We start from the raw sequence: 21,537 nt of genomic DNA on the forward strand, positions 1-21,537 counted from the left end.
GTCCACCCCAGCGCAATGCCGCCAAGTCATGACGAAGGGGACTGCACGCCCCCTCCCCCAGTCTTTACGTCACCACGTTCGGCACACGGGACTCGCACCACACGCCCCACCCTCCTCCCAGCGCGCGCCGCTCCATTCAAAACCCAACCGAAAACCAACGGCCTCCGACGTCAGCACGCGCCCGGCGAGGAGGGTTGGGGGGGGGGGGGTGGTGAAGGGCGGGCTCGCGATTGCTCTGTGAGATCATTGGCCCATCCGATCGCCATGGCGACCAGCTTCCTCCGCCCCGCCTCCTTTGTGCTCCACCCCGCCCCCTCAACTCTCTCGGTCTTTCCCTCCTCCGCCCACCGCCGCCCCTCCCCCATCCCACCCACACTCCATCCATTCTCCCCATCCCCCCCCCACCCACCATCTCTACTCCACCCTTTGATCACACACACACAGACACAACACATCCAACCACCCCTTTAACCACACCACGACCACAAGGAATCGGCGTCAGGAAAGGGCGGAAGAGGAAGTGTTTTTTTAAACCTACCACCACCCCCAATCCCACACACAAAAAAAATCCTCGATGGTTGTACATTGGAAAAGGGGTTGATTTTTTTTATAGGGGGGAGGGTAGGGGGGGAATATCTCCAGTGAATCTTCCCCCCCACCCACCTCCTCCATTAGCCTGACTGACTTGAGGGTAGAAGCAGGATGGAGATCCTGCTGTCTCTTGCAGACAGTTCGCATTTTCTGCATTTTTAACTCTTTCCCCCAGCCTGCCACTTTTTATTTCACGGTGCATGTGTTTATTTTGATGTAACAGAAATTCTAAAAAAAGATTACCTTGCTACTTCCCCATCTTTTTTTTAAAAAAAAAACCCAATTTGATTGTTTTGAGGGAGTGGAGGGGTAAAGGGGGATTTATTTTTAGTTTATGCCTCTCGTCTTACTTCCCCCCCCCCTCCCTCCCCCAAACTGAAAACAAAAAATAGTCATCAGGATGTTGAAGAGAGTATTGCGGATTTCCAACCGTTCCTTCTTCGCCTTCATCTTCTTCTTCTCCCTGTCTTCATCATGCTTGTACTTTATCTATGTGGCACCTGGAATAGGTAAGAGATTGAGTTGAAATGTTTATGTGCTGAATGGGAAGCAGGTGTTAGCTGTCCTGTTTCCCCTCGATTATATTTGCTCTTTTTTTTAGAAAAATCCAAATTGAGTTATTTCTTTCCTACAAGGCAATTGAGAGTGGAAGTTAACCCTGAAATGTTGCTGCATAAAACCCCGAAAGAACCGCGGATGCTGTAAATCAGAAATTTTGCTGCATGCTTGTTATAAATAATTACTAATAGTCGATTTTCACTGAACGTCCTCGGTTGCCGTTTTGTTGCCAGTTTCGTGTTACTCTGCAATTCATCATGCTCGCAATCCCGTGTAGAGTAAGTACATGGTTGGTGTTGAAGGTTGCTAAATGTTGCGCTGTATTATAGGGGAAACACATGATTTTATTTGTATCCAGCTGCGACATGAAATTGCAGAAATTGTGGCGATTCTTAATGATTGAAGACCAGAACAAACTCACCTGTAAACAGCAATGAATCGACATGACAGTATTTGACTTTTTGTAGCATTACCTTTTTTTTAGTATTCTTATTAATCAATCGAGAGAATTGTCAAATGCTGAGCATGTATTTTGATTATACAATTTCTATGTGTAGGTTAGTTTATTTTAAGTTCTAGCAGCGTTGCTATGTTATCACTGCAGGTTTTGTGCTTCGCTGAGTATTAAAATTTTACAAAACTCTTCTTCACAATGACTAGCACTGCTTCCAATTGGCATTGCAAGTGAGCCTGATGTATTCCAAAATGGCACTTTTGATTTATGCTCATACTGCAGTATATGCACCTTTTTGTGTATCTAGAATCATAGAACAGTTACATCACAGAAGGAAGCCATTTGGCCCATTGTAAACTGTATTAACACTCTGCAAGTGCAACTCAGTTAGTTCCACATCTTCGAGTAAAAAATGAGGTCTGCAGATGCTGGAGATCACAGCTGAAAATGTGTTGCTGGTCAAAGCACAGCAGGCCAGGCAGCATCTATTCCTGAGATGCTGCCTGGCCTGCTGTGCTTTGACCAGCAACACATTTTCAGCTAGTTCCACATCTTCACAGCCACCCATGATTTTCTCTCCATAACCCTGCAATTCGTTTCCATTTCTGTAATTGTCTAATTTCCCCTTTGAAAGTCACAATTAAGTCTGCCTTTGGCAGATACCTTGCTTCTGTCATGGTCACCACAACTCTTTGCCGTCATTCAGCTAATTTGTATTTGTGTTCTACTGTCACATTTATTCCAAATCTACCTTTGTTCGTAAGTCTGTGTGGCATTGTATCAAGTGCCTTTTGGGAGTCCACATACAAACAGGATTACTCTCAAACTCTGTTAGATCACTTTAAAAAAACTGAAGCAAATTTATTTTAGCATGACTTGCCTTTAACAGGTCTGTGCTGGTTTTCTTTAATTAGTATGCTTTGTTCAAGTGTATTAATCTAGATCATATTATCACTTCTCAAAAGCTTTCCAGTGAATATGGTTAAAGTGACTAGCCTTTAAATGCAGGGCTTATTGGTCGCCCCTTCCATTTTCATGGGCTCTGTGTTGCTGACATGGCTGATCTGTATTGCTCATCCTTAGCTACGAATGAGAAGGTGGTGGTGAACTGCCTCCTTGAACCGCTGCAGTACATTTGGTGTGTAATGTTAGAATATTGTTAGAAACAAAGTTCCAAGATGTTGACCCCTTGATACTAAAAGAGCGGCAATATATTTCCAAGTTAGGATAGTGAGTAGTTTGGAGGGGAACTTGCATGTGGTGTTGTTCCCATGTATTTGCTGTAATTGACCATCTGTATTTTAGAGATAATGGATTTGGAAGGTTGCTAGTGTTTCTGCAGTTGCCACGCTTAATTTTCTCTGAATTCCTAAATGCATAGGATTTGGTATTGGCGATTTGCGTCTCCCTCCCACATGACTTCTTTATATACACTACTCTAACAGAAAAGGTTGAGTATGATGTTGTCTGGCTTTGAGGGAGAAATTGGACAAACTTGGTTTGTTTTCATTTCAACATTGAAGGCTGAAGGGCGACCTCAGAGATTTCCAAATTGAGGTGCAAGGATAGAATGGATATTTGGAATCTTTTTCCCAGGATAGTAATGTCAATTAGTAGTTGAAATACATTTTAAGTTAAAAAGGGGAAGGTTTGAAGGAGATGGGAGGCAGGTTCTTTTACACTGAGAGTGGTAAGTGCCTAGAATGTACTGCCAGAGTAGGCGATAGAAGCAGATTCAATAGCAGCATTGAAGAGGTATCTTAATATATACATGAATAGGCAGGGAATAGAGGGATACAGACCACATAGAGGCAAAAGGTTCTTAAATTTAGAAATGTGTCCTGTGTCATCACAGGTTTGGTGGGCTGAATGGTTTGTTCCTGTGCTTTCTGTTCTTTGTTGTAAACTCACTTATCTGTGGGACTGGGAGTAATCCAGAGTAATACTTGCTGGTTCCAATTATGAACGCACTAAACTTTGCCTGAAAATGTCATTTCCCTGCTCTCCTTCCTGTATGGTTGAAACTGTTATGGCCTATGACTGCTGGTTTTTTACTTGTAAACTGCTCAGCCCTTAACTTTGGTTCTACAGAGGAAATCATCAAGTGGAAAATGGCCAACTTATTGCTATGACAGAAATGAGGTATTATTGTGGTAATGTGTTTACAGCTTAGAGGAGAGTGTGCAAATTTGGACTCTGGCGTTCCCACTTTATAAAGTAGGACTGACTTGCACTTCAATAACAGAATAATTTTTTTCTTCAATTAATTTGTTTCTATACATTTTAATATTTTTGAATTTGTTAATAGTCTTGCCATTTTCCAAACACCTTATCTCATTCTAATGCACTACTAAACTGTACTGCAGAAACAAGTGGTATGCATCATAGTCATCTCAAGAATATGCATTTTCACTAAGAGTGACTAAAAGCCTAATTTGGATGAATAACTTGTGTGATTTGTCCAATAGTTTTAAATGTTTTAAAAATTATTCACTTTATTGAGAAAAGAAAATGATCTGAGGCTTCTTTTTTAATACAATTCAGGTCTGATGCCCAGGCTGGAGTATGGACCTTGAGTATGCAACTGTATTTAAATCTTTGACTTGCTATGGAGTTTCAAAGTGCAAAGATAAATAGAGGTGAAACACACCTTCTTCATGACATATTAACTGGGATTCAGTGATGGCACTCAATATTTGAGTCAGAATATTATGACTTTAAATCTAGACAGACAATCAATACCATACTAAGAGAATGCAGTATTGTCAGAGAAATCATATTTTGGATGTGCCATTGTACACAGTCTGCTTTTTCAGATCAGTGCGAAAATCCCATGGTCCTTTTGAAAAGAGTAAGTGAATTTTTTTTTCCCTACACCTAGACTCTCATTTATGCCTCAACTGTCATTATTAAACACAGATTATGTAGTCATGATCTGTTTGGGGTTTCTTGCTGTATGTAATATGGCTGTTGTTTTCCTGCATTATGACAGTGACCACACTTCAAAAATAAACCACTGGCTGTAAAATGCTTTTGGATATCTTGAGATTATCAAAGGAAAGTAAAGGTACAGCGTGGAGGAATTTACAAGGTGGCTGCCAGAAATGTGATGGTTTCAGATATTGAGGAATTTGTATCTTTGTTTTTCATGGGAGCAAAGATTGTTCAGGATGACCAAGACATATCTTTAAACTTATGAATATTTTTGATATAGTGGATACAAGGAATATTTCTACTTGTTGGTCAGACCATACTGGAGACATCAATGTAAGATATTCAACAAGAAATCTAGTTGAAATTTAGGAGCTACTTACAGCAAAGAATAATGGTAATGTAGGACTTACTATGACAGAACATGGTTGAATGTATTTAGGGGCAAGCTAGATGAGCATAAGAGAGAGAGATGGGAAAATGAGGTTATGATAATGTTTTTAGACAGGAAAAAATGGGAAGGTTTTAAGTGGAGCTGAGCAGGTTAGACTGAATGGTCTGTTCCTGTTCAGGATATTTTATGAAATAAATGCAGATTCATTCTTTTCATTTTAGCTGCTGCAACAAACAATATGGAGAAAAAAAATCCTTGATCATGCCAGTTTACAAAAGTTTGAAGTATTAGAAATGATAATCAATAATTTATTTTCTTTGAAGGAGGCCATTAACTGCTGCTGCAGCAGAACATCTTAAAGCTCAGTTGAGACTGTTAAATTTTTATGGATATGTTTCTGACTGTTTACAACTTAATTTAAACAACCTATGAATTTCCATGTATTTATTCCATAGTTATCCATGCATTTTGCATATCTAAGCCATTGCCATTCCAATTGCTCATTGGGTTGAAATGTTAATATTTTGGGATGACTCATAATTTGGATGTGTTGAAAGATCTTGTCTGAAGTGTTATCCCATCTTCTATTTTAAATACTGCCTGAGTCATTGTGTTGGTCCAGCATTATCTAAATTTATTTTGGATTACGTGCCTCTGTTATGCTTTGGTTAACTCTGGTATGGTTGTCTAACTTAAAAACAGCTCAGTAATTTGAATCTCATATTCTTATAATTGCCACATTGTATGTCAATGTTCTCTTGAGCTTGAATGTATCTAAGATTCCAATGTTTCAAATACACTGCCTTAACAAGACCTACTAACATTGTTAAAAATATATTTTTTTTCTATTTGCAATATTGTTACGGGTGTCCCAATGCCTTCACGATTCTTTTTGATGATAACTCTTGATCTAGATACATTTTGTTAAATTTGTTTCTTCGGCATTTACTAATGGAGGCTCAAAGCCTAAACATGTTTTCACTTTTTTGAAGCTGATTCTCTTAATTCTAACTTGCTGAATGGCCTATTCATTTCGAGAACATTGCTTTAACAGTTCTTGGATTCTTTAAATCATGCATAATCTTGAAAAATATAAGTTCTGTGATGTTCAGTCCATAATTGAACCTGTATTTTAATCATTGAAATGAGTAAACGTGCATGTAAATCCAGCTTGCCTCTGAATTTTGCGGGAACATTGATTTTTCTTTTTTCTGTTCTGTAAAATTTAAGCCAGCTGATACTATTTTGAAAGGCATGAACAAAACCCCAACTTCTCTGTTGTTTTGTCATAAACAACAGCCTTCAAACTCCCACTTCTAAATTTTGTCATGTAATGTTTTATATCAAATGCAAGGGACTCATAGGTTTCTTTCTTTCTGAAACCTTTGCAATCTATTTACCAGCTATTAAGGGGAGGTAGTGGTAATGCACTGGGACCTGGGCTGAAATCCCACCATGGTGGATGGTGAAACTTGATTTTGACAAAAAATCTGGAATTAAAAGCTACCATAACTTCTAATCACTAATGTCCTTCATGGAGGAAAGTGTCTGTCTTACCTGACCTGACCTGCATGTGACCTCATGCCCTTAGCAATGTAGTCAGCTCTTAATTGCACTCTGAAGTGGCCTAACAAGTCACTTAGTTTTAGCATACCAGTTCAGAGTCAAAGGACTGAAACTAGATAGGTCACCCAAACACTGGAAATGACAGTAGTGAACACAGATCCTGCAAAAACCTTCCTACCTCAGGGCTTGTGCTATATTTGGGAGAGCTGTCCTGCAAACTGATTAGGCTGTTGCTCAACATTGTCTGAAATGTGTGGTTTGGTAGGTATGACTATAACAACACCATTACTATCTTCAATAATGTCCAGACTCACCAGATGCCAGCAATCTTTTGCCCTGGGTGTTCTCAAAATTGTCTTTGAATCTCATTAAGTCTAATGACATCAGGCTGTGGGTAAGGAAGACTCATATTGATTATCACTTGCTGTTTCCCTTTGGTTGATGAATCGGTACACTTCTACATTGAAAGTAGAGATGCTGAAGGTGGAAAGGATGCAGTATGTACTCTGGGTGGGGATTTCAAAGTCTATCAGCAAGAGTAGCTCGGTTTCACCACTAGTGACTGAGCCAGTCAAGTCCTAAAATACATTATTGCTATACTGGAGCTACAGTATGTGATGAGGGAACCATTAAGAGACAAAAATCTACTTGACTGTATGATCCCCAATCTCTCTGTCACCGATGTATCCATCTGAGGCTGCATTGATAGGAGTGACCACCTCCTTCTAGAAATGTAGTCCTGCCTTCACATTGAGATTTTTGGTACTGCCAAAAGGAACATACTTTGAACAGATTTGTCATCCAATCATCAGTAGAGTTGTATTTAGCCACAATCTGCAACCTTGTGGGCCTATTATTTCCCTCACTCTAATGTCAAACCAGGAAATCAATCCTGGTTCACTGAAGAGTGAAGGAGGGTATGTCAGGACAGACCAGACATACAGGTATCCCCACTTTTCAAGCATTCACTTTATGCAACTTCATTTTTATGAAAGACCTACATTAGTACCTGTTTTTGCAAATCTGAAGAGGATTTTTGCTTTTACGATAAATAGCGATACTCTTTCCCATTTAAATAATACATCTTCGCTTTACGCCTTTTCCGGCTTCTGAAAGGTTTCCTGGGATCACACTCTAGTTTCGGATAGTGGGGCTACCTAGTGAAGCTAGCTGAAAATGTGTTGCTGGAAAAGCACAGCAGGTCAAGCAGTATCCAAGGAACAGGAGATTCGACATTTCGGGCATAAGCCCTTCTTCAGGAATGAAGAAGGGCTTATGCCCGAAATGTCGAATCTCCTGTTCCTTGGATGCTGCTTGACCTGCGCTTTTCCAGCAACACATTTTCAGCTCTGATCTCCAGCATCTGCAAACCTCACTTTCTCCTACCTAGTGAAGCTACACATACTTGCATGATAAAAACAAATGCAACACGCAATAGACAGGATTAAGCATTCTCGCAACCAATGGATCAGATCTAAGCTCGCTCTGCAGTCCTGCTACATCCAGTTATGAATGATGGTGGGCAATTAACCAATCCCCAGCACTGGATGCTGCACAGATATCCCCATTTTCTATTATGAGAGAATGCAGTACATCAATACAAAAGAAAAGGCTGAGCTAATTGCATCCATCTGCAAAGCATTTTCAGTGGATGATGCATTTTGCCTCTATTTGTGGTTCCCAGCATCACTGTCGACTTCAGCCAACGTGATTTACTCAAGAGACAGCTGAAATCAATGGATACTAAACATTCCTGACAACATTCCATCATTATTAGCAAAGACTTGTTCTCCATTACTAGCTGCATCCTTAGCCAATCTATTCCCAAAAAGCTGCAACACAGGCATTTAAATAATAATGTACAAATTTGCCCAGGTATGTACTGTCTACAAAAATCAAGATGAACTTGGCCAATCACCAATATAGCGGTTTAGTCTTTATCATTAGTAAAGTGATGAAAAAGATCATTGACATTCCTATCAAGCAGCACTTACAAACGAATGACCTGATCAGTGATGCTCAGTTTGTGAACACCAAGGTTATTTAGCTCATTGACCTCAATATAGCATGGGTTTACATGTGGACTAATGAACTGAGACAACAACTGATTGCCCTGACAGTGTGGTACCTAAGAGTCCCAGCAAAACTGGAGTCAATAGGAATTGCTGGTTGAAGTTATTCCAAGCACAAAAGAAATTAATTGTGAATGTTGGAGGTCAGTCATCTCATGGACATTCCTGGAGAAATTCCTGATGGTAGTGTCCTAATCACAAACATCTTCAACTGCTTCATCAGCACCTTCCTCCATCAAGTGAGAACTAGGATGTTCACTGATGATTGCACAATGTCCAGCACCATTTTTGACACTTCATACTTGTTTGATAGCCAGGCAATGACCATTTTCCAAAGAAAGGATGTAACCATCAACTTTCAACATTCATTGGCGTTATCTCTGAATACCCCACTATTAATATCTTGGGTTACAAAATAAATAGAAGTAAGTTAGTGAGGTTTTTTTTTGACAGTACATTCCAAACCTGCAACCTCTTCTACCTTAAAAGGTATGGGCACCTACAAGTTGGGCGGCATGGTGGCACAGTGGTTAGCACTGCTGCCTCACAGCGCCAGAGACCCGGGTTCAGTTCCCGTCTCAGGTGACTGACTGACTGTGTGGAGATTTCTCTCCGTGTCTGCGTGGATTTCCTCTGGCTGCTCCGCTTTCCTCCCACAGTTTCCACACTGTAAGTAATCTAATGTAAGTAATCTAAAAAAGTTCTCGTCCTCCAAATCCCCAACCATCCTGACTTGGAGCAATATTATGTCCCTTTGCTATATCGAGTCAAAATTCTGAAATTCTTTTCCTACCATTAGCATTGTTAGTGTTCCCACACCTCAAAAGCCGCAGCAATTGAAGGTGGCAGATTACTGCATCATTAGGAATAGACAATAAACACTGGCTTATCCAGCAATACTCTTACTCCACAAATGGATCACTTTCTAAAAAGTGCTGCACTTTTCATGTGTTCAGTTATTTGTGGTTCCAAGTTCCCCTCTGTTTTTGGCTGCCTGACCAATCCTGTATTTGAGCCCTCACCAAATGTTGTGTTTATCCCCACCCTGGCCACCTCCAGATACCTAATTTTGTTCCATTGTCAGAGGCTTAACCATCAATGTTTGGCTCAGTGTTCACTGACTATTGCTTTTAACAAGTTCACTATTTGCCTCTTCAGCTTTTTACTCCTACTTCATTCCAGCTTATGGTTTCTCTTTCAAGTTTCTAAAGTGTGTTATTGGTACTCAACCTCTTTTGCATCTTCCCTATTGTTGGCTGTTTCATCTATGGTATCACAATAGTTCCAAGTAGTGTAATCATGCTCGCCAGTAATGCTGTGTAATTGGATACTACATCCCCCACTTACTTTGTGTCTGTCTGTGTTGGTTGGGGGAGTGGGTGTCATTGAAGAGTATATTTGTTTAATACAGTATTTCAGATGCAAGTTTAACTGATCCATCAACCCTAGATTGGAGGAAAGGCGGGTCATTTGGTAAAGTCCACTCTTTTTTGCTTTCTAGCTTCCCTTTAATTTCCCTATTTTTCAAATGACTATTTAATTCAATTTATAAGAGAAATTATGGACACTTCGCTTTGTTGAAATAATTTGAAAATCTACTCATCTCAGTATCATCTTTCTAACATTTGGTTATTTCTAGCCTTTGATCTGTGTCCTTTCAATGTTTCAAGTGCCCAGCAGAGAAATTCTGTTGTTATCATAATAGGGTTTATAAACCCACAGGGAAAATCCTAACGACTGTCTGTTTCCATTATGCAGTGTGTTGTCTTGTGTTGAAGAACTGAAATCAGCGAGGAAGATGGTGACTTGGACACTTAGCTAGGAGGCAGTCACATCCCTCAAGTGAAGTATTTTAGATGTGATCCATGGATGAGGACATATTCTAAGTGAGGAGACCCAAATATAGCAATGAAGGAGCCTTGGCAAATGCCAAGCTGCATTAGGTTTTTGTGGATGAGTCATAGAGTCATAGATATGTATAGTATGGAAACAGACCCTTCAGTCCATCTTGTCCATGCCAACTAAATATCCCAACCCAATCTAGTCCCACCTGCCAGCACCCGGCCCATATCCCTCCCAACACTTCCTATTCATATACCCATCAAGATGCCTTTTAAATGTTGCAATTGTACCAGCCTCCACCACATCCTCTGGCAGCTCATTCCATGCACGTACCACCCTCTGTGTGAAAAAGTTGCCCCTTAGGTCATTTTTATATCTTCCCCCTCTCAGCCTAAACCTATGGCCTCTAGTTCTGGACATCCCCACCCAGGGAAAAGACTTTGTCTATTTATCCTATCCATGACCCTCCTGATTTTATAACCCTCCATAAGGTCATCCCTCCGATGCTCCAGGGAAAACAGCGCTAGCCTATTCGACATCTCCCTATAACTCAAATTCTCCAACCGTGGCAAAATCCTTGTAAGTCTTTTCTGAACCCTTTCAAGTTTCACAACATCTTTCCGATAGGAAGGAGACCAGAATTGCATGCAATATTCCAACAGTGGCCTCACCAATGTCCTGTACAGCCGCAACATGACCTCCCAAATCCTGTACTCTATACTCTGACCAATAAAAGAAAGCATACCAAACTGCACCTTCACTATCCTATCTACCTGTGGCTCCACTTTCAAGAAGCAATGAACTTGCACTCCAAGATCTCTTTGTTCAGCAACGCTCCCTAGGACCTTCCCTAGGACCTTGTATAAGTCCTGCTAAGATTTGCTTTCCCAAAATGCATCACCTCACATTTCTCCAAATTAAACTCCATCTGCCATTTCTCAGCCCGTTGGCCCACCTGGTCAAGATCCTGTTGTAATTTGAGATAACCTTCTTCGCTGTCTACTACACATCCAATTTGGTATCATCTGCTAACTTGTTTACTATACCTCTTATGCTCTCACCCAAATCATTTATATAAATTATGAAAAGTAGTGGACCCAGCACCAATCCTTGTGGCACTCCACTGGTCACAGGCCTCCAGTCTGAAAAACAATCCTCCACCACCATCACCCTCTGTCTTCTACCTTTGAGCCAGTTCTATACCCAAATTACTAGTTCTCCCTATATTCCATGAGATCTGACTTTGAAAACCAGTCTCCCATGAAGATTTTACAGATACAAAACAGTGTGGTGGGGTCTCGTAGCATGGCGTGAACCCAAGATCACATTTGAGGATGCCTTCATGAGTACGGTACTTAGCTATCAGTTTCTGCTCAGCGATTCTGCATTGTTCTGTATCTTGGAGGCTGACTTGGATGCTTACCCGAAGATCGGAGGCTGAATGTCCTTGACCATTGAAATGTTCCCTAACATTTCTGTCTGGTGATTGTTGCCTGGTCTGACACATTGTGACACTCGCTGTTGGTCTCCTGCAGAGACCTATTATTCAGCCTGTAGGCAATCTACTTGTGTGATCTCTTGATCTCTCTGCCTATAAATTCTGTGCCTGTGTGCTTCTCTCTCACTTCACCTGATGAAGAGGCAACACTCCAAAAACTTGTGATTTCAAATAAACCTGTTGGACTATAAACTGTTGTCATCTGACTTCTGATCCTGTCTCCCCCAGTCCAACACCGGCACCTCCACTTTTGTGGATGAGAGCAAGGGATGTAGTGACAATGAGCAAACTAACCACAGCACCAAGGTACTGAGAGTTCTGTTTGGAAGAGTTGCAGAGGTGCAAAAGGGAAATTATAAGGGAGAATATTGTTAGGAGTATAAATGCTGCCCTCTGCAGCTGAGGATATAAATCCAAAGGGTGTGAAAGTGCCCTTTAGGTTAGAGAGGAACTTGGAGTATGAGGGAAAGAATCCTGTTATTGTGATCAATGTCCATCTCAATGATAATGTAGGTAAGGCTTAGAAAGTGTGTCCGCAAGTTTTAAGAAGATTTGTAGCTCAGGTTGAGGTTCTGGGTGTAGGTTTGCTTGCTGAGCTGGAAGGGCCATTTTCAGACGTTTCGTCGTCATACTAGGTAACATCTTCAGTGAGTCTCTGGATGAAGCACTGCTCATGTTTCCCGCTTTCTGTTTATGTTTGTTTGGGTTTCCTTGGGTTGGTGACATAATTTCCTGTGGTGATGTCATTTCCAGGGGGTGGTAAATATTGTCCAAGTCAATGTGTTTGTTGGTAGAGTTCTCTTGGAATGCCATGCTTCTAGGAATTCTTGTGCGTACCTCTGTTTGGCTTGTCCTAGAATGGATGTGTTGTCCCAGTTGAGGTGGTGGTGTCCTTCCTTATCTGTATGTAAGGATAAGAGTGCGCCCGCTATGGGCGTGTAATAAGCTAAGGGCTAAATTGAAAGGCAAAAGATTAAAGGTAAGTCTTTTGAGCAGCTTGACATGAGGTAAATAAATCAAAGACTTGAATGCCTGACTCCAGATTGATGATAGAACCATGGTTTTCAATTCATAGAGTATCAACTAATCAGCTGTCCCTTGATTTGAGTTTGTTGTTCACTAACGGATTTTTGTATGACTGAACAGACTATTTCTCAATCCAGAGATCTTTGGCCACATGGGGAAGGACTTTTTAAATTATTCTTTCATGCGATATGGATGTTGACCAGGTTAGGATATATTGTTCATTTCTGATTATTCGTGAGCAGACTTCTGCAGTCAATGTGGTTTAATGCACCCACATAGAAATTAGGAAGGGAGCTCCAGGACGTTCATCCAGTGACAGTAAAAGAACGGCAATTAATTTCCAAGTCAGGATATTGTGTGGGTTGGGGAGAATCTTGCAGGCAATGGCATTACTTTGTATCTGCTACCATTGTCTTTCTGAGAGGTGTGTAAGAAAGGTAATGTTGCAAGGACCTTGGTGAGTTGCTGCAGTGCATCTCGTAGAGGGTACACACCGATCTAGTGAGCATCAGTGTTGGAGGGAAGGTGTATGTGTTTGATTTGATCCATTATTACCACATGTACCAAGATACAGTGAAAAGTATTATTTTGTGTGCAAACCGGACAAATCATGTCTTATGCAAATGTATCAGAGTAATAGAATAGAATGTAGAATATAATGTTACAGCAACAGAAGTTGCAAAGAAAAATCAATTCTAGTATACCAGAGGTTCATTGGTAAGTCTGATAACAGTGGGGAAGAAGCTGTTGGTGCGTGTTTTTAAACTTTTATATCTTCTGCCCAATGAAAGAGAATGGAAGAGAATATAATAGAGGTGGGAAGGTCTTAGATTATGTTGGCTGCTTTCCTGAGGCAGTGGGAAGAATAGATGGAGTCAATTGAAGGAATGCTGGTCTGCGTGATGGACTGGACTGCATCCACAACTCTACAATTTTTTGTGGTCTTGGGCCTCCGCCCAAGGTTATAGAGAAAAACAGTCTCTTCAGAAACTAGTCTAGACCAACCAGATATCTGAAATTAATCTTGTCCCATTTGCCAGCACTTGGCCCATATCCCTCTAACCATTCCTTTTCAAGTACCCGTCCAAATGCCTTTTACATGTTGTAATTGTATCAGTCTCCACTACTTCCTCTGGCAGCTCAGTCCACATACGCATCATCCTTTGCATGAAAACGTTGCCACTTAGGTCCCTTTTAAATCTTTCCTCTCTCACTCTAAACCTATCCTGTGTAGTTCTGGACTCTCTTTCCTCCCCCACCCCACACCCCCCACACACACAGGGAAAAAGACCTTGCCTACTTACCCTATCCATGCTCCTCATGAGAACAGGCCTAGGGGAGGGGGCGAGAGGTAGAGAGGAATAGATGGAGAGGGTGTGGGGGACAGAGGGAGGGAGGGGGACAGAGGGAGGGAGAGTGTCAGAGGGGCAGACAGAGGGAGGGAGGAAGGGGTAGTGAGAGGGACAGGCAATGAGGCAGGGAAGCGGAGAGAGGGGCTGATCGAGGGAGGCAGAGAATGAGTGTGGGACATAGAGAGAGGAAGGGAGACAGAGGGACAAATGGAAGGATGGAGAGTGGGACAGACTGAGGGAAGTGGGGAGTAGAGAGGGATGGGAAGGGGGCAGGGGGTCAGACAGGGTAAGTGGGGGTGGGGAGGGATAGAGAGAGAGAGGTGGGGAGAGAGAAAGGCAGACACAAGGAGAGGAAGAGAGCGGGTTCGACAGTAAAAGGGAGGGAGAGAGAAAGGGAGGGACAGACAGAGGAAGGGAGAGAGAAGAACAGACAAGGAGTGAAGAAGGGAGGGAGAGAGATGGAGGGAGGGGGGTGGGGGAGCAGAGAGAGATGGGGACAGACACTGTGAGAGACAGACAGTATTCCAGAGGAGAAAAGAGGGATAGACAGACAGGAGAGAAAAACTGGTGGGATTAAGAGAGAGACCGAGGGAGGATTCCATTCTAATAACTGTTCAGACCTCTGCCCCCTCACTCTCGCGCTCATACCAAATTTGCCTCAAGGGAGAGTGAGAGGAATAGAAAGACACAGGCAAACTGAGACTGAAAAACCCAGTGAGAGAGAACAACGGGATGGAGAGGCACAAGCATACAGAGACTGACCCCAGAGAGAGAAAAAGAGAGGCATGCAGAGAAAGAACAAAATCTGGGGAGAGAGCGAGAGGCAGAGATCTTTACCTCCCAGGGTAAGGAACAGAGCAGGACAGTGTCAGAAAGAGAGAAAAACAGGGATGGATAGAGGGGAGTAGAAAGACCCGATAGAGAGATGGAAGGATAGACAAGGGAGAAAGAAACAGGGACACGGAATCTGAAAGCCTGAGTGGGGAGAGAGAGGACAGATAGAGACAGTAACAGCCAGGGAGCGAGCCGGAGAGAGTAGAGACAAAGATCCCAGGCAGAGAGACAGCAAAGAAAAGCTAGGGGGAACAGACGGAGAGAGAGAGATTTTAAAAAAAAATCCCATGGAGACAGACAGTGAGAAGATGGAGAAATCCCATTGAGAACAAGAAAAAAGAGAGAGAGAGAGAGAGAGAGAGAGAGAAGAAACACTGAGAGAGAGAGCGAGAGCGCCTAGAGAGAGAACAGTTGAGGACAGAGTGGGGAAGAGACAAAAGGACAGAGAAATCGAGGAAGGGATGAGCAGACAGAGAAATACCATCGAGAGTGAGTGATGGGAGGTGGGAATGTAAATACAATGATCCTCAGGCAGGAACAGCAAGATCCCATAGGGCAGCAAGAGGGAGAGTAGAAGGTGTGGGGAGAAGTGAATGGAGATGGTTGGATATTGGAAAGACTGAACGATGAAACAGTTCCTTTAAAACCCTGGGGAGGGGGTGAGAGTCAGGGGGAGAGATGCGAGGAGGTGAATGTGGGGGTGGGGGGAGAAGTGAAGGATATGGGGAGATGGGATTTTTCAAAAGTTGAGAGGAACAGACAGCTAGGAATATGGAGGCAGAAAGAGAGGAGGAGGCAGTGAAATCTGTGGGAAGTCCCCTTGTGGTGCAAACCCCAGAGACTGCCCGAGCATCTCAATTCTTTACCTGTCAGTGTGTAATGAACAAGAAGATGGGATGATTTATTATAATACCCCCCCCCCCAACCCCATCTGAGGATTCCTCCTAGCAGAATGATTTATTTCTTTTTGTCTCTGCATCATCCTAGGTTTCAGCTCCCGAATTAAATTTCCTCGGGGTGGGAGAGGGGAGAGACCGAGGCAGAAGTGAAATTAATGAAAAATAATTTTTTTAAAAAAGCACCAAAAGAATAGCAAGATCCCACTGCTGGTCTGAATTTCCTCAATCTGACAGTTACCCCTAGCAGCACAACCTCTGATATTAAATCCAGAGAACAGAACAGAAAGGTGTCTAAATCTGCCTCAGGAGAATCCCGGTGTTTCTGTTTGATGGGAAGCGAGAAGAGAGATACTCATTCCAGAGGCTAGGATTCAACCCCCCCTCCAACTCTGCTCGTCTCAGTTATGTGTCTCCCCCATCTATGTCTAAGCTTCAGCTTCTCAGTCCCTCCCATCAGGAGCGAGTCGGAAATTTATCAAATCAAAGCCAAGATATTTTAAAATATATAAAAGAGAAAAAAAACAATAACCCGTCACTGCCTGACTTCCAAAAATCTCCCTGATTTATCAGCACTTCCCAATTGTCATACTAAGCTGTGATGCATCTGGATAGGATGCTTTCTATGGTACATTTATGAAATTGGTAAGAGTCATTGTAAACATGCCAGTTTTGTTGGCCTTCTGAGGAACTGGTTGCTGTGCTTTCTTGATTGTAATGTCGACACAGATGGACTAGGACAGGTTGGTGATATTTCCTGCTAGGAACTCGAAGCTCTTGACAATCTCCACCTCAACACCATTGATCCTGACAGGGGTGTGTCCTCCATTTTGCTCCTGAAATTGATGACCAGCTTCACTTTGCTGACATTGAGGGGCAGATTGTCGTCTTAAGCTCTTTATCTCTTTGCTTCCCTGTGGCACCAAAAAGTGAGCTATCTTGTGGTGTCAAGCATCTTGAGTGAGGCTGCATGATTTGCAACGGAGACAGTTGACTTCCAACAACCACAATCACAGGTATGCCTGTAACCAGTGAAGGGCTTTCCCCCAGTCCCCATTGTTCAGGCTCCTCGAGGCCATGTTTTCTCAGATGCAGCCTTGATGTCACCAGCAGTCGCTCTCCCCTCACCTTGTCATCCAGTTCTTTTGTCCCTATTTGAACAGCGGCTGTCATGATGCCAGGACCAGAATGGCCTTGGTGAAACTGAAACTTCACATTCGTGAACAGATTATAGCTGAGCGAATGCTACTTGATAACATCATCAACAATATGTTCCATAACTTTGTTTATCGATATTCGAGTAATGGTGCACTGACGTTGGGTTGGACTTGCCCTGCTTTTCATGGACAGGACATAGCTGAGCAATTTCCTGTCATATTGGGTAGATGTCATTGGTGTAGTTGTACTGGAACAACATGGCTAGAGGCTAGTTCTCGAGCAGGAGTCTCGAGTACTATTGCTGGAATGTGGTCAGGGCACATAGTCTTTGCAGGACCCAGTTTTTCAGACATTTCTTTCACCCTCGCCTTATCGTTGATTCAAAACCTGATGTAACTGATGAGCATGTGATTACTATTCTGAGTGAAAATCTGCCAACAGCCTCCATAACCCTTTGTTCAGTTTGGGGACCTTTATGTCATTGCCTGCGTGATCTTCATTTCAGTGATCTATCATGCCACAATGACTGAGGTGACCTTGCTACTACAGCCATCTTCTGTCTTTGCAGCCAGTAAGATGCATGTTTGGATAATGATAACCAGAATATATCAGGAAGTTGTAAAACATGCAAACAGAACAGTATGTGAGGAAATAAGGCCAGAATAAGGAAAAATGCTAAGAAGGCAGAATTGAAGGCATTTTATCTTGAATGTGTGCAGTGTTTTGGCATGAGCTGTTTTGTAACACAAATAAGAGTAAGTTGGAATGATGTGACAGCTGTTGGACAAAGTCAAAAATCACTTGACACTGGGTTATAGTCCATCAGATTTATTTGAGACCACAAGCTTTCAGAGCTAGTAAGAGAGAATAGCTGTTGAAGAGACATCATTTCAAGGTGATCAAGGCTAGAAACTGGACCTTCAAAGGAATTTGACTCTTTAAAAGGACATGAAAAATGGAGAGGGTGGCTCTGGATGGTCAGCTCAGTCGAGGGAAATTATCTAGTCTGACTCTTTTTTTAATTAGTGCCAGTCTCTGCCTTTATCCTAAATTGTATCCACTGCCCTCTTGAAGTAGAGTACGAGTTCATAAGGACCCTAAAAATAGCTACACTTCAAGGCAAATTACAGATCAAGAAATAATGAGGACTCACAGAAAAGCATTGCAATAATTATAGATAATTTTGGACTTGAATTTGAATTGAGCTAGACTTGATCATCGTGTATTCTGAACACTTTCTAAGAGCTATATAGTGACAGACCAACCAGGGAACAGGCTATTTTGGATGTAACAAGCAAGCATTAACCATGTTATAGCAAAGGATCCTCTGGTGATCATAGCATTACTGGATTTCACTTTGTTTGAAACTGAGAAGTGTGGGGATGCTATTAGTGTCTTAAATATTGACCAACGTTTGTCTTCATTGCTTTACGATGGTCTATGTGGACTGGAAAAAATGTTAAAAAGTAAAATGGTAGCAAACTCATATCAGGCATTAAGGAGATATTTCATAACTCTCAACAAACCGTCTGGAGAAATAATGCATCGATTTGATAAATGTGTGGTTAACTAAGGATGCTAAACTCAGTAAGAAAATGAAAGGAGTTTTGTATAATACTGCTGAGAATAGTAGCCCAAAAAAATTGGGAACGTTGCTGGTTTCTGTAAAGGGTGATTATTGAGGAAAAAACAAACAGTAAGAGTTTCTGTAAGTTCATGTGAAACTTTATATAAAGTAAAAGTTGGCCTTTTTAAAAGATGAGACTGGTAATTTAATATTGGTTAACAAGCAATTGACGGAGATTTAGAACAAGTATTCTGCATTTATTTTCATTGCAAAAGGTACTAGTAGCATCCCAATAACAGTAGATAAGGGAAGAAGGAACATGAAACAATCACAGGCACTGGAGTAAGATTCTGGGACTGAAAACTGATGAGTCACCTGGACTTGATGATCTGCTTCATAGGTTATGAAAGAAGTGCCTGCAGAGACTTTAAATGCATTGTAGTCATATTCTAAAATTTTCGAGATTCTGGAAATATTCAATACATTGCAAAATTACAAATGTTAAGAGAAACAGAAAGGAAGTTATTAGTCATTTAGGGGAAATTGCTGGGATTTATTCTTTATGGGTGGCAGGACATTCAGAAAATCAAAAAACAGTCCAGAGTAAATGTAGTTTTATGAAAGGAAAATTGTTTGACAAATATGTTATGATGTAATAAGTAAAAGTGAATGAAGGAAGGGACGCCACAATCTGTCTTGTATTTGCATTTTCAAAACACACTTAACAAGGTATCATCTTCGAGGCCAAACAATAAGGTAAGGGCTCAAGTTATGAATAATATGTCAATGTGAATGTAAGACTACCTAGAAATTGAGTTTGGGATAAGTAGTTCATTTCCAAGTTGGAAACTGTAATTGGTAGGGGCCACACCTCAACTATTTTCAATCAATATTAATGAGATGAAAGTAGAGTATATCATTTGGCTGCAATAAAAGGATGGGAAAGCAAGTTGAGAAGGATGTAAGCTAAGTAAGTGGGCAAAAGTGCATTAGATGGACTTAGTGTGGGGTTATCCATTTGAGTAGGAGAAATAGAAAAACCAAATAAGTGATGGACGACTTCAAAGTTTGAGAAGATTTGTAGCTCGGGTGCTCGTTGTTGTGGTTCTGTTCGCCGAGCTGGGAAATTGTGTTGCAGACATTTCATCCCCTGTCTAGGTGACATCCTCCGTGCTTGGGAGCCTCCTGTGAAGTGCTTCTGTGATCTTTCCTCCGGCATTTGTAGTGGTTTGAACCTGCCGTTTCCAGTTGTCCGCTGCAGTGGTCAGTATATTGGGTCCAGGTCGATGTGCTTATTGATTGAGTCTGTGGATGAGTGCCATGCCTCTAGGAATGCCTTGGCTGTTCTGTGTTTGACATGGCATGGCACTCATCCGCAGACTCAATCAATAGGCACATCGACCTGGACCCAATATACTGACCACTGCAGCGGACAACTGGAAACGGCAGGTTCAAACCACTACAAATGCCGGAGGAAAGATCACAGAAGCACTTCACAGAAGGCTCCCAAGCACTGAGGATGTCACCTAGACAGGGGACGAAATGTCTGCAACACAAATTCCCAGCTCGGCGAACAGAACCACAACAATGGACGACTTACAAAATACTGGGAGACAAAAGGATATGAGAGTCATTTAATATGCACTACAGAAAGTTGACACGTAGGTACAACACAGAGTTAGGAAGGCAAATGTTTACAGTCATTGCAAAGGAGATTAAATATAAAGAAAGGAAACAAAAGCAAAGTGCTTGAAGAAACTCAGCAGATCTGGCAGCATTTGTGTTAAAAGTTGAGATCAGAATGTTGCTGGAAAAGTACAGCAGGTCCGGCAGCATCTGAGGAGCAGGGCAATCGACATTTCGGGCAAAAGCTGATGAAGGGCTTTTGTCCAAAACGTCGATTATCCTGCTCCTCGGATGCTGCCTGACCTGCTGTGCTTTTCCAGTACCACTCTGGTCTAAACTCTGGTTTCCAGCAGCTGCAGTCCTCACTTTTGCCTTTGTGTCAAAAGACCCAGTTAATCTGAGTCCAGTATGATTCTTTTGGAGTTCGACTGAACTTGGAACATTAACTGTGTTTGTCTCTCCACAAATGTTGTCAGACTTGCTGAGTTTCTATAGCACTTTGTATTTTTATTTCAAATTTCTAGCATCTGCAGTACTTAGCTTGTATTAAAAATGGATGTTCTTGTTAGAAATGTAAAAGACATTGGTAAAACCACACCTAGAGCACTGTGAACGATTGAGGTTTCTTCAGTTAAGGAGAGATATAACTGCAATGAAGACCATTCAAGCAAGGTATGGTGGGTTGATTTTTGGGATGAGGATTTTGGTTTCTTTGTTTTTCACAGGATCTGGGCATCGTAGGCCAGGCTGACATTTGGTGTTGATCCCTTGAACTGAATAGCTTGCTAGGCTGTTTTAGAGCACAGTTAAGAGTCAATCACATTGCTGTGTGTCTGGAATCAAATGTGGCAAGACTGGGTAAGGACAGCCGAATTCGTCCCAAAAGGATGTTTGTAAACCAGGTGGATTTTATGACAATTGATGACAGTTGTCCTGGTAATTATTTCCTAGGTTAACTTTATATTCCACATTGTCTTATGTAAGGTTAAGCAGGTTTTTGGCCTTCTCTCACTGGAGCTCAGAAGAATGAAATATATAAGATCCTGAGGGGCTGTGCAAATTGTTGAGATTTTTTTCACATCATGGGCAAATGTGCATGTAATTATTTGTAAATATATTTGCCAACCAAGATAATGAACAAAATTTGTCCAATTACTTTAAAAAAATGCTAT

General features: G+C 41.8%; 1 protein-coding gene across 1 annotated transcript in view; it reads left to right on the plus strand.

Moving 5' to 3' along the window:
- Positions 1-456: 456 nt before the first annotated feature.
- Positions 457-21,537, plus strand: part of b4galt6 (UDP-Gal:betaGlcNAc beta 1,4- galactosyltransferase, polypeptide 6) — a 67,770-nt gene continuing 46,689 nt past the window's right edge. The window contains exon 1 of the mRNA XM_060823886.1: positions 457-1,100. Within this exon, the coding sequence (XP_060679869.1) occupies positions 992-1,100 (109 nt within the window). The 5' untranslated portion in view covers positions 457-991. The remainder of the gene's footprint in view (positions 1,101-21,537) is intronic.

The sequence above is a fragment of the Hemiscyllium ocellatum genome, chromosome 4 (assembly GCF_020745735.1).
Source record: "Hemiscyllium ocellatum isolate sHemOce1 chromosome 4, sHemOce1.pat.X.cur, whole genome shotgun sequence".
NCBI lineage: Eukaryota > Metazoa > Chordata > Chondrichthyes > Orectolobiformes > Hemiscylliidae > Hemiscyllium > Hemiscyllium ocellatum.